This window comes from Rhamphochromis longiceps, linkage group LG17 (assembly GCF_057381845.1).
Source record: "Rhamphochromis longiceps isolate RC_006_pf linkage group LG17, R_longiceps_female_GT1.1, whole genome shotgun sequence".
NCBI lineage: Eukaryota > Metazoa > Chordata > Actinopteri > Cichliformes > Cichlidae > Rhamphochromis > Rhamphochromis longiceps.
This window is the reverse complement of record NC_140573.1, coordinates 19,902,345-19,915,897: the sequence shown is the minus strand read 5'-3', so window position 1 is coordinate 19,915,897 and position 13,553 is coordinate 19,902,345. Positions and strand designations below refer to the sequence as shown.

Sequence of the window (13,553 nt, the reverse complement as noted above, 5' to 3'; positions counted from 1 at the left end):
CTGTCAAATGTTTGGTTTAATTTCTTTACTGCTTGACAGCAGGCAAAGAGATCATCTTTCCAAGTGGAACTGATGAACCACTGATATGAATAACAAAATGCCAAACAGCAAGACTCCAACTCAAATGTACAAAATGAATATAAAATGTCCTATTTATAATAATGTTTTCTAATATTTTTGCCATTACACACTTTCTAACTGTTGGCTCTCAACAACTCACTATGAAATTGTGGCCTCAGCTCTGAAGTCCAGCCCTTCCCATCTGACAGAGCTGGATCTGAGTGGAAACCACCTGAAGGATTCAGCATTGAAGCAGCTATGTGCTGCTCTGGAGAGTTCAAACTGTAGACTGCAGACTCTAAGGTTATTTCAATGGGATTGCTTTTATTTCTGGAGATATCTCAGTTGTTTGACTTGTGAATTAAATTAATCTCCTTACAAAGGAGTCTATTGCTGTCCAATATAGGTCATCAATGGTCATGGAAATGAAATAATAAGCAGCTATTTGAATTATTAATGACTTTATCTGTTTTTTCCTTTATTCAGATTGAAAAACTGCAGGTTGTCAGAGATCAGCTGTGCTGCTCTAGTCTCTGCTTTGAAGTCCAACCCCTCTCACTTGAAACATCTAGACCTGAGTGACAACAATCTGCAGGATTCAGGGATCATACAGCTCTGTGGTTTTCTGGAGAGTCCAAAGTGTACACTTGAGACTCTGATGTGAGTTAATTTAGAGTCTGTTACTTATAATTACAATAATGTTACAGAAGTCCAATGTGCCTGCTCGAACTTGGGTAAATAAAAACATGAAATTCAGTATGAAATATCTCATGATGAAGTCCTGACTTGTATCTTATTGGAAGCTTTGGGATATAGTGGAATCAAATTTGGAAACAGCTAGAAACTATCTGGAACTCCCTAACAAAAGAGACATGTGCAGGAAAAGAATGCCAGCAGGAATGCCAAAACAAGAAATACAAAATAGTTTTTTAGTTATTATTTGTATGCAAATACTGAGTATTTAATCATTTAGTTTATTTGCCTAATAAACAATATAATGCTTTGTTTTAAACAAGTCTTTACACATCTGTTTATTTCCCAAGCACTCTACTTCCATCCATCAAGCTGTAAATTTTTCTTTTAATTATATTTTCATTTTTCTTTTCCGAAATTTACTTTGTTTTCAAATAAGGAAAATTTGATTTATTTAAGATAATGAAGGAGACACACACACAAAGAAAGCGACATTAAAACACATATTTTTATATGTTTAACATATTTATATCATACTGATCGTGTAATCCTGTAAGAGACTTGACAGAGGTCACCAGCATGATGTCTGTTGATATGAATATGTGTTTGAATGTCATGCTGACCTTTGCATGTGTGTAGCTGAGATGATTATGATCCACGATAACAGAATGAATAGTCACTACTCATTTCACAGAAGCTGATTGATTTTTTGATTGCAGTAATCCTGAGCTGCGCATTTAAAACGTGAAATCATCTGAATGAATTATCAGTGATTTTATCTGCTTGCTTTATTCAGATTGGAGAGCTGTAATTTATCAAATACCAGCTGTGCTACTCTGGTCTCTGCTCTGAAGGCCAACCCTTCTCACCTGACACATCTAGACCTGAGTAAAAACAACCTGCATGATTCAGATGAGAAGCAGCTGTCTGATCTCGTGAAACTACAGTTTATTAAGGTCAGTAGAGAAGAGTTAGTCCATGGTGCGCTTAGCAATATTTTTCTACACACATTTAGTGTAGGTATATTTTGTCAGCATTTTTGCCACAAAGAAAATATATAAAAAGGTAAAAACATATATATTTGTAATAGCATAAACATAGTTTGCGTGAACCATAAAACCTCATTTCCATTTTGGTAAATTGAAAAATTGACATGCAAGTTTGATTTGGTGTTAGAGACTTACACATGCTATACTATAAGTGCAAAATTTCGCACAGCCTATAGGGCTTTGGAGTTGACGTCACGCCGCAATGCATTGTGGGAGCGCGTCACCATTTACAAGATGCTTCGTTGTAGTCTCTGTCCTTCTTAGGGAGAAGACAAACGTGGGTATCATATATGCTATCAGGGAAAGAGCCCTGTGCAATAGAGCAGTTCACCATTCTGAGTAAAAGTGGAGCGATTATATCAATATGGGCTTTATAAAATTCTATGTTGAACCCATCCGGTCCGCAGCCTTTACAGCTAGGGAAAGAAACTATAGCAGCTTTGACTTCTGTGATGCTGAAGTCAGCTTCAAGTGCTTGGGTGGCAGATTCTGTAAGGGTTGGAATACTCAGAGAGTTAAGAAAGCTAAAAAGCTCAGAGTCAGTGGTGTTTGATTTAGAAGAGTACAGTGTGCTGAAAAACTCAACAAATCTGTCGTTAATCAGCTTAGGATCAGTAATTAATTCACCGGTAGAGGAGGCAATTTTGTGTATGGTGCGATAGGCTTGCACATCTTTTAATTGTCTGGCAAGTAATTTATGGGGTTTATCTCCCAACTCAAAGTGTCTTTGTTTCAATTTAATAATATCGCTACCGACTTGGGTTCCCAAAATATGATTGTATTCGAGTTTTAGTTTTAGATTAGCATTAGATATGTCCTCAGTATCAGATTGGCGAAGTGCCTCCTCTAATGTTGATAATTCAGACTCAATTTGGGACAGACGATTTAATCTAGTTCTTTTCGAAAATGTTTGAAAGGAGATGATCTTGCCACGCAATGCTGCCTTAAAAGATTCCCAAAGAGTGGAATCAGAGACCTCACCGTTGTCGTTATGTTTTAAGAAGTTTTTGTTTGACAGAAGGGTAGAATGGAATTTCCAATTGAAAATTCGAGGCTTTAAATTAAAATCTATTTTCATGGTAAGTGGGGCATGGTCAGAAATCAAGATCTGATGATAAGCAGAGCTGATAATACTGGGTAATAGTCTAGAATCTGTAACAAAGTAATCTATTCTGGTAAAGCTACGATGTACAGGTGAAAAAAAGGAATATTGCCTGTCATTTGGATGCTGAAGCCTCCAAACGTCTACCATGTTGTGTGATTTTACCAGATTGTTCAAAACTGCCGTGGATCTAGTAGTGAGGGCTATTTTTGTAGACAATCTATCTAAAACAGGATCAAAATAGCAGTTAAAATCGCCACCAATTATATTAGACATATTATATTCAGAAATTAGGTCAAATATTTTGGAAAAGAAGTCAGGACAGTCAAAATTAGGGGCATAGATATTTAGCAAGACCAGTGGAAAAGAGTTAATGGACCCAGAGACCAAAACAAATCTCCCATCCGGATCAGTAACGACGGATCCAAATATAAATGGAGTGGTTTTCCGTATGAGTATAGCAACACCTCTGGCCTTAGATGTGAAAGTGGACCAGTAAACCTTCGACACCCAATTTGCTCTTAAACATCTCTGTTCATTGGAGTGAATATGAGTTTCCTGAAGAAAAATTCTATCAGAAGATAAATGCTTCAAATGTGACATAACCTTCCCACGTTTCAAAGCTCTGCCTAAGCCCTTGAAATTCCAGGATGTAAACATAAAACAAAATTAACAACAAGAACACTGAACCCCACCCCCCAAAAAGAAAAAGGCCGCAAAAAAGAACAAGAACCACTGTGGCCCATCCCAGCGTGCATTAAGGGGACTGCCGGGAAGAGGAGCACAAAAAAACAAAAAAGAAAAAGAGAAAAAAACATCCTTCGTGTATAGCAGCTCCGCACCAGACTCCATTAATCAAAACAATAGTTACACCCATAGCTGGACTGGCCATCGGGCATACCGGGCATTTGCCCGGTGGGCCGCTGGCGATTTTTTGTTTTTATGGGCCGATGGATATTTTTTTTTTTTTTTTTTTTTTTTTTTTAAGGAAGGGTATATATAATGAAAGGTGTTGGATTGGCCAATTGGTCATGATCGACTCTGGGCTGGACCAATTACAGCCGAGGAGGCCGAATGCACCCGCCCCATTGTTTAGCAATCATGTGATTTTCACGCATTGCATGCCGGGAACTCGTGGCAAAACAATCCAAGTACCGCATCAAATGCAAGCATTTGCAGCACCGCAAAACGTTCATTCTCCGGTTCCAATACCTTCTTGTTTTTTCTTTGCCGCACAAAAAAGGAATGTACAAAACAAAAGGAGAACAATGCCGGTCCGTACAAAGACAGACTCGACGAAAAGACAAAGAAAAGATACGAGGAAAAAATCAAAGGTGTGAAAGGGTCAGACCCTTACGAGAACACAGAGGGACAAAAGACGTTAGCGTGCTGCCCAACTTTCACCACGCTCAGATTTATAATCATACGGTTCTTGGAGTGAGTGCATACACTCATGAAGTTTAGTAACTTCAGGTCACTGCAACAAGCCCAGGTACAGTTTACGTACGGATGGGTACAGGACCTTGAAATGCACCGTGTAGAAAGTAAAGACCATGGTACGAACAAAGGTAAGTTTACCAGTCTCACAAATCGTCGTCATAAATACACATTCGTTAACCGTTTATTAATAGGACCTTTGAGCTCAACGGTAATTAATTAGTAGTGGAAATAATTTCTGGTTCATCACAGAAATGTAGCAGTGACAATAATATTGTATGTTGTAATCGCACTGGACAATTAGTGATACAAAACAACTGTTTTATCCTGTGAATAAAAGTATATGTTTTTGTCAATGTACCATAATAACAGAAGCGAAATGCAATATTGTGTCAGGACAATTCACTATTTATGCACAATAAACAAAGGAGCATAGCGCGACAATTTCTGTTCAGCGCCAGACTTGCTTGTAACCTATATCACTAATTATGTTAAGAAAAATGACATATTAACGACTAAAAAACTCTGACCTTTGTGGGAATGCTTGGAGCAGACTAACATGTGAGCTGGAGTGTTCTGAGACGTTATATTTGGTATATCCAGACCATCCGTCAGGTCTTACTTCGGAAACATGGCTTAAAACATTTCTCTTCAACGACGTAAACCGATTAAAAAAAACGATCAGCTTCCCGTGGCTGTCATGCGACCGGCTGTTGCAGTTAATAATACAACAGCTTCTTGCCATTTTTTGTGTTTCTTTTTATCGCTGTGTAACGGAGTTCAATTGAAAGCCTGCGTGCGCTAGTACCTCTTGCCACAAGTTCCCAGAATCCTTTGCGGTTTTACCCCTGAATGACGTCACATTTTCAATCTTTATCCTGGTGGGCCGGTCTCTAGTCAAAATGCCCGGGCCGATTTTTTGTCCCAGTCCAGCCTTGGTTACACCCATAAATCGACTGATTGGGTAAAAAAAAAGAAAAAAAGACACAAACATACAGGGAGTGCAGAATTATTAGGCAAGTTGTATTTTTGAGGAATAATTTTATTATTGAACAACAACCATGTTCACAATGAACCCAAAAAACTCATTAATATCAAAGCTGAATGTTTTTGGAAGTAGTTTTTAGTTTGTTTTTAGTTTTAGCTATTTTAGGGGGATATCTGTGTGTGCAGGTGACTATTACTGTGCATAATTATTAGGCAACTTAACAAAAAACAAATATATACCCATTTCAATTATTTATTTGTACCAGTGAAACCAATATAACATCTCCACATTCACAAATATACATTTCTGACATTCAAAAACAAAACAAAAACAAATCAGCAACCAATATAGCCACCTTTCTTTGCAAGGACACTCAAAAGCCTGCCATCCATGGATTCTATCAGTGTTTTGATCTGTTCACCATCAACATTGCGTGCAGCAGCAACCACAGCCTCCCAGACACTGTTCAGAGAGGTGTACTGTTTTCCCTCCTTGTAAATCTCACATTTGATGATGGACCACAGGTTCTCAATGGGGTTCAGATCAGGTGAACAAGGTGGCCATGTCATTAGTTTTTCTTCTTTTATACCCTTTCTTGCCAGCCACGCTGTGGAGTACTTGGACGCATGTGATGGAGCATTGTCCTGCATGAAAATCATGTTTTTCTTGAAGGATGCAGACTTCTTCCTGTACCACTGCTTGAAGAAGGTGTCTTCCAGAAACTGGCAGTAGGACTGGGAGTTGAGCTTGACTCCATCCTCAACCCGAAAAGGCCCCACAAGCTCATCTTTGATGATACCAGCCCAAACCAGTACTCCACCTCCACCTTGCTGGCGTCTGAGTCGGACTGGAGCTCTCTGCCCTTTACCAATCCAGCCACGGGCCCATCCATCTGGCCCATCAAGACTCACTCTCATTTCATCAGTCCATAAAACCTTAGAAAAACCAGTCTTGAGATATTTCTTGGCCCAGTCTTGATGTTTCAGCTTGTGTGTCTTGTTCAGTGGTGGTCGTCTTTCAGCCTTTCTTACCTTGGCCATGTGTCTGAGTATTGCACACCTTGTGCTTTTGGGCACTCCAGTGATGTTGCAGCTCTGAAATATGGCCAAACTGGTGGCAAGTGGCATCTTGGCAGCTGAATGCTTGACTTTTCTCAGTTCATGGGCAGTTATTTTGTGCCTTGGTTTTTCCATACGCTTCTTGCGACCCTGTTAACTATTTTGAATGAAACGCTTGATTGTTCGATGATCATGCTTCAGAAGCTTTGCAATTTTGAGACTGCTGCATCCCTCTGCAAGATATCTCACTATTTTTGACTTTTCTGAGCCTGTCCTTCTTTTGACCCATTTTGCCAAAGGAAAGGACGTTGCCTAATAATTATGCACACCTGATATAGGGTGTTGATGTCATTAGACCACACCCCTTCTCATTACAGAGATGCACATCACCTAATATGCTTAATTGGTAGTAGGCTTTCGAGCCTATAAAGCTTGGAGTAAGACAACATGCATGAAGAGGATGATGTGGACAAAATACTCATTTGCCTAATAATTCTGCACTCCCTGTATAAAATGACTTGTGTACTTGTGTATAACCAAAGTTATAATGTAAACGTTCTCAGTACTTCACAATAGAGAAAAGTTTTAAGACGTCGTAGCAAAAAAAACAAACAACAATGATAGAAAGCTAGCACCACAGAAGCATTCAAAAAATGATTGAACGAATCGCGACTCTCACTATAGGAAGAGAAGAGTGAGAATGTTCAAAAATACAGCCGCATCAACAACATGAACAAATATATTACCAGGTCACGATTACAGTGAGTCCGCAAAACGTTCAGCTTCAGCAGGAGACTTGAAGGTGTTAGTGATGTTGTTGTGAACTACCCGAAGCTGGGCCGGGTAGCGCAGACTGCACGTCACTCCGGAGGCACTAAGCTTTTTCCTGACCGTATTGAAGGCCTGTGCAAGGACCTCCGCAGTGTAGTCAGGGAAGATGGACAAATTCTCTCCATCGCAGCTCAACGGTGCACGTTGGCGTGCCAGACGCAGGACATGCCACACGTCTTTCTCATGATGCAACTGGGCTATGATAGCCCTCGTTCACTGGCCAGCCGTTGGTTTTGGTCTAAGGGTGCAGTGTGCCCTCTCCACTTTTATCGGCTTAATAAAGTTGTCTTTCCCCAACACATCCAGCAGCAGGGATGAAACAAAGTCCGCAGGCTTACCGCCCTCAGCACCTTCCTTCACTCCAACAATCCTAATGTTGGCCCGACATGAGCGCGTCTCCGTCTGGCCTAGCTTGCCACGCAGGTTATTGGTGGCTGCCTTTAGTTCCTTGCATGTAGCTTCAAGCATACAAACACGGCTGTCCATTGTAGTAAGCGACTCATCGATAACATCTAGACCAGGGGTGCCCAATCCCGGTCCTCGAGAGCTACCGTCCTGCAGCTTTTAGATGCATCCTTGTTCCCACACACCCGAATCAAATGAATGGCTTGTTATCAGGCCTTTGCCAAACATGATGGCATGCTGAAGAGGTAATCAAACCATTTGATTCAGCTGTGTTGGAGTAGGGATGTATCCAAAAGCTGCAGGATAGTAGCTCTCGAGGACTGGGATTGGGCAGCCCTGATCTAGACGCTGTTCAGATGACCGGATATCTGCCTGGAGCATAGACAAAGTAGACTCAATTGTGTCAAGGCGGGTCTCCATAGAGGTTTTTAGGCTAGCGATAGCTGCTAATATGGCGTCGGTGCTCGCAGAATTTTCAGCTACTGCTTTCTGGCAGTGTGTTGCATCTTTTTTAGGCGGCATGTCGTCCAGTATTTATCGTAGTCGATGCAAAGCAGTAGTGCTGTTGACCAGTTAATTAAAGAGGCACGATGTCGCGTTAAATTGTTGGAAAAAAAGAAGAAAAGTGCGGAGCTGAGAAGAGTGCGTCCTACTCCATCAGTGTACACAAGCGCCCCCACAGCCTATTATTTTTAAATTGAGGTTGATGTTCACTTTATAGATCAAGTGCTGCAACACACCTGAATTAAAATTAGTAGGTCATTAGTAGTATGGCATCACATTTAGTAGTAACAAGTGAGATTTAAAAACAAAATCAAAATAATGTTTTTAAAAAGATGTTTTTGTTCACAATAATACTATTTTATCGGTGCAGTTAGTATTATGATTAGGCGATTGATTGATGGCATTACCTTTAGCTCCCTCAGTTGAGCTCTGTATTCATTTGCGTCGGTGATCCGATATTACGTATCGGATATCGGAGAGAAATAAAAAATGTAATGCGATCCATTAAATATCACAAAAGCACCTGACAAAACTTGCGACATGTCGTAACCCAGCTCATGACCTTAGCACGTCGGAGCAGTATGCGTCACGTGATAGAGCCGCTGTGGCGTGTGAGACCTGTTCGCAGTCTAGTTGAGCATTTGGAGCCTCGCTATCAAACCAGCATTTCATCTCCGAGAAAGATATCCATGAGAAGTAAACCAAGTGTGTAAATTCATCACTGAATGTTTGTAAAGCATTCCCATGGTAAGCTTAACAACCTTCTCTCCCCCTCCTGTTGCTACTTCAATCATGGAACTGATCAATGACTAGCTGATTGGCTTTTCTGTCACGAGTCCCGTCTCTCTTGTTTGTTTATTGCCCACTTTGCACCAGAAACGTTTAAGCTTGATAAGCTGTTGTTAGAATTTATTTAATATTACTTTCTACATACCTAGCAGTTGGTAACTGTGCAGGTGTGGGTGTAGCAAAGTTTTGCCAGGGGGCCAGGTAGGGCTTTAACAGGGAAATGGGGGCTCAAAGAAATACTTTTCTTTGTTATTGTCATTTAAAGTGTCTAGTTTTTAATAAATAATTATTTGAATTGTTTTGTTTTGTGTGTTGTTTTGTTTGTTGTTGAATCTTACCTCCAAAGTTTTCATCGGATGTAAAATGTATAGAAGTCCATTAGTGTATATAGTAACTATTAAGTCTAATATATACCCTAGTAAGCTATATTACTTTATATTACCATCTGTGCAGTCTGCAATTCTGTTGAAGAAATATGTTGAATCGATTTAATTATTTTTACAAAAATAATTGATTTCTGTGCATTTATTTTACACGTGCATTAAATTAAAGTCGATTACGTTAATTAAGCATTTTGCTGGGAGTTGGCAACCCTATTAGTAAGTAAGTAAGGTTTATTTATTAAGCGCTGTACACAAAGGTTAAAATAAAGAAAACATTGAGTAATAAAATAGACAATATAAATAATGCAAATTCAAAACAATTCAAAAGTGTTGATTAACGGAAGGCCTGTTTAAATAATAAAGTTTTAAATAAAGGAACGAGACAAAGACTTTACATGTGAGTCCAGGCCCAGAGAAGAGGGCCTGTTAGTTTGTTTGTTTAATATTTCCACTAAGTAGAGGTATAACAGAATAGCTTTAGTGTTTTGTTTTTTAAAAACTCGAGTATTAACTTATACAAAATGCAGATATTTTTTTAAAAAAGTTTTATTGATTATAAAATACACTATATCAGCTTCATATCGGTATCGGCAGATATCCAAATTTATGATATCGGTAACGGAATCGGACGTTAAAAAGTGGTATTGTGCCATCTCTAATAATGTGTTCATCATTATGCTGGAATTTTAGATAAAAACAAAAAGAAATTAATGACTGAATGTTAGTTCACATTCTGAAGCTGCTAAAATTAAACTAATTCCCAGTAAGGAAATTTGTGCTTGATGGTGTAGTGCAGTCATGCTGGCCTACTGGCAGCCCTATAAGACCTGAGATTGGCTGTGTGCAGTCTGTTTGGACTGTGCAAATCTGTAGAAAACCACCTACGGTTCTTAAGTGCTTAGGAAATGGTTGTCTTTTTTGGAACAACCATTTTGTGCTGTGTTTCTGACATCCCCCATTATATGAAACTTGGCCTTCAATTTGGAGACGGTACTCCAAAATAATGGCTCACTCAAAATAATGCTGCAATGCCAGTAGGGTGCATGCTACTATAGCAAAATGGAATTCCTCATGTTTTAATTATAAAATAATGCAATATGTAATGACAAATAAAAAGTTTTACAGTGAGTATTAAATTTAAGTTTTGAAATTTACCTTAAAGCTTTAACTTTGATGTTTTCTCTCTCAGACCAACTGACGATGTGGATGAAAAGGAGGACAGAGCAGAATCTCCAGGATTCAGTCTGTCTAGGAACTCTAAAAATCTTCCTCCACACTTCAGGAATGAACACAAACCCTCAGACACAAAGAGGTGAAGACGACGGTGAGAATCTGTAAACTTAACAGTAGGGTGGGGGAACCCTACATTCAGGAGTGGTGTCGTGAAATGACTCACTTACAAATAAGTCATGTAATAGTTTCTTTTCTAAGCTCCAGAATATTTTCTCTATTAACGACTCTTTGTTTAGTTTTCCAGTTACAGTAGATAGATCTTGTTACGCCCCAGTCTAGGGGTACAGGAACGCAACATAAGAGTTGAAAAGATTGACCCCGCCCTGGTCCCCAAAACCATACACAGAGGGAAAACCAATTTCTTAGTGAACGGTGGTTTATTTGTCTACACTGAAAAATGAAGCTCCGGGGTGAACAAAGGCCAAAATAACAAACAAAACAAGCTAAGTCAGGAGGAGGTGCTATCTAAAGCCCTATGTGAAATCAAAAACCAAACAAAAGACAAGCATTACACCTAACTCCCTAACTGAGAAAACTGTGCAAGGAAAAACAATAAGGCAGCTCACCCCTTCTGTTCCAGTGCTATTTACAATGTGCTATTTACAGTGAAAACTAATGTGCACACTATATACAGAACTCAGCAAGTCGCAAAAGTCACAGGCACAAATGTCACAGGTTTTGGAGGCCAGGGTCAGGTCTGCTGCTGCTGTCAGTGGCTGCCCCGGGACAACTGCTGGTGACAGATTTTGAAGCAACCATATGATCAGGGGGCCAATCAGCAGCCGTCAGCTCATCCAATCAGGGACCTGCAGAGACTTAAAGACACAGACAAAGAAACAGCCACCAAGACAGATTATGGCCAGGGCCATAACAATCTACCAATTAAGTCCATAATTTCATTAAAGAGAAATTAAAGAGTCAACAAGGTCTGCATTTGGAAAAACCTGTATCCAAAATGTAAACTGTTCTCACACATGAAACTGTAATACTTCATAAATTGGGTTCATTTAATTTCACTAAGAATGTTGCTGCTTTAGTTTTTTTTTTACTGTACACACTGATAATGTGAGAATGCTGTAACCAGTTTGATTATGCAATAAACAAAATGACATCATCAACAAATAATTTAGACTGTCTGTCCCATTGTTTTTCTACAAATGTATGGGTGTGTTACTACCAGAGGTGGGACCAAGTCATTGTTTTGCAAGTCTCAAGTAAGTCTCAAGTCTTTATCCTCAAGTCTCAAGTCAAGTCTCAAGTAATGTCAGGCAAGTCAGAGTCGAGTCTCAAGTCACTGGTGTAAAAGTCCAAGTAAAGTCACAAGTCTGAAATTTTGAATTTCAAGTCCTTTCGAGTCTTTAAAAAAAAACCCGAAAGTTGCAGTTATATGCTAAATGTAAATATTAGACCATGTAATTTTTAAATCTGTGTTTTTCTCAACACATGACAAAATAGTGAACTTAGAAAATATACACAAATTGTGAAATTGCACCTCTTTAAAATGCAGCTCAATTAAACCTAGCTCCAAGAATAATTTTCACCGACAGTTCTGAGATAAGCTGCATGTTATTCTTGGGTGCGGTTGTAGGACCGACTTTAAAATCGCATGACAAAAATATCATACATAAATAAATGATATATTTTTTTAAATATCATTTTAAAAAAAAAACTGCATCACCAACGTAGCCTGGAAAACATTTGCTAGTTAGATGAAGTCAGCTATCTCATCGTAGCATATTTATATGCATATTTATAATCATACGGTTCTTGGAGTGAGTGCACACACTCATGAAGTTTAGTAACTTCCGGTCACTGCAACAAGCCCAGGTACAGTTTACCGACGGATGGGTACAGGACCTTGAAATGCACCGTGTAGAAAGTAAAGACCATCGTACGTATCATAAGTTTACCAGTCTCACAAATCGTCGTCATAAATACACATTCGTTAACCGTTTATTAATAGGACCTTTGAGCTCAATGGTAATTAATTAGCAGTGGAAATAATTTCTGGTAGCATCACAGAAATGTAGCAGTGACAATAATATTGTATGCTGTAATCGTACTGTGCAATTAGTGATACAAAACAACTGTTTTATCCTGTGAATAAAAGTATATGTTTTTGTCAATGTACCATAATAACAGAAGCGAAACGCAATATTGTGTCAGGACAATTCACTATTTATGCACAATAAATAAAGGAGCATAGCGCGACAATTTCTGTTCAGCGCCAGACTTGCTTGTAACCTATATCACCAATTATGTTATGAAAATGACGCATTAACTACTAAAAAACACTGACCTTCGTGTAAATGCTTGGAGCAGACTAACCTGTGAGCTGGAGTGTTCTGGGACGTTATAATTGGTCTTTGAATGGCTGCAATCCAGGCCACCCGTCGCCGTTTGTTACTTCGGAAACATGGTGTGGCGTGGGTGTGGTCCTTGGCCAGCTGCAGAGGAGGCGTGACGCAGTGAGCTCCCGGGGCGGCGCAGGGGCGGGGTGAACAGGTGTGCTGGGATCTGACAGTGATTGTGTCTCTTTATGTGTTGGCAGTGACAGACGGAGAAGGAACGTGACAGCAGAGAAAGAGAGCGCGGAGTACATGTGTCCACTACAACCCGAGCTTAATAAAAAGTTCTGCACTGTCAAAAGTCGCTCCGGCTGGTATTTCTTGGGTCCACCGTTACACATGGCTCGAACAATTTCTCTTCAACGACGTAATCCGATAACAACCGATCTCTTTACCCGTCGGCTTCCCGTGGCTGTCATGCGACCGGCTATTGCAGTTAATAATACAACAGCTTCTTGACATTTTTGTGTTTCTTTTTATCGCTGTATAACTGATTTCAATTGAAAGCCTGCGTGCGCTAGTACCTCTTGCCACGAGTTCCCAGAATCCTTTGTGGTTCTACCCGTGAATGACGTCACATTTTCAATCTCTATATAATATGCATGTTAAATTTTATATTTGGGGTAAAATATCAAGTCTTTTCAAGTAAACCGGTTCAAGTCCAATTCAAGTC

At 39.5% G+C, this 13,553-nt stretch overlaps 1 protein-coding gene across 1 annotated transcript; it reads left to right on the top strand.

Annotated features, from left to right (window-relative positions):
* Positions 1-193: 193 nt before the first annotated feature.
* On the top strand, positions 194-11,643 carry LOC146649604 (uncharacterized; the record flags this gene model as incomplete). Its single annotated transcript, XM_085387527.1, has 4 exons — positions 194-363; positions 547-720; positions 1,550-1,709; positions 10,489-11,643. Coding segments are annotated over 4 exons (513 nt in total), but the record flags the coding sequence as incomplete, so codon positions are not given.
* Between the last annotated feature and the right edge of the window lie 1,910 nt (positions 11,644-13,553).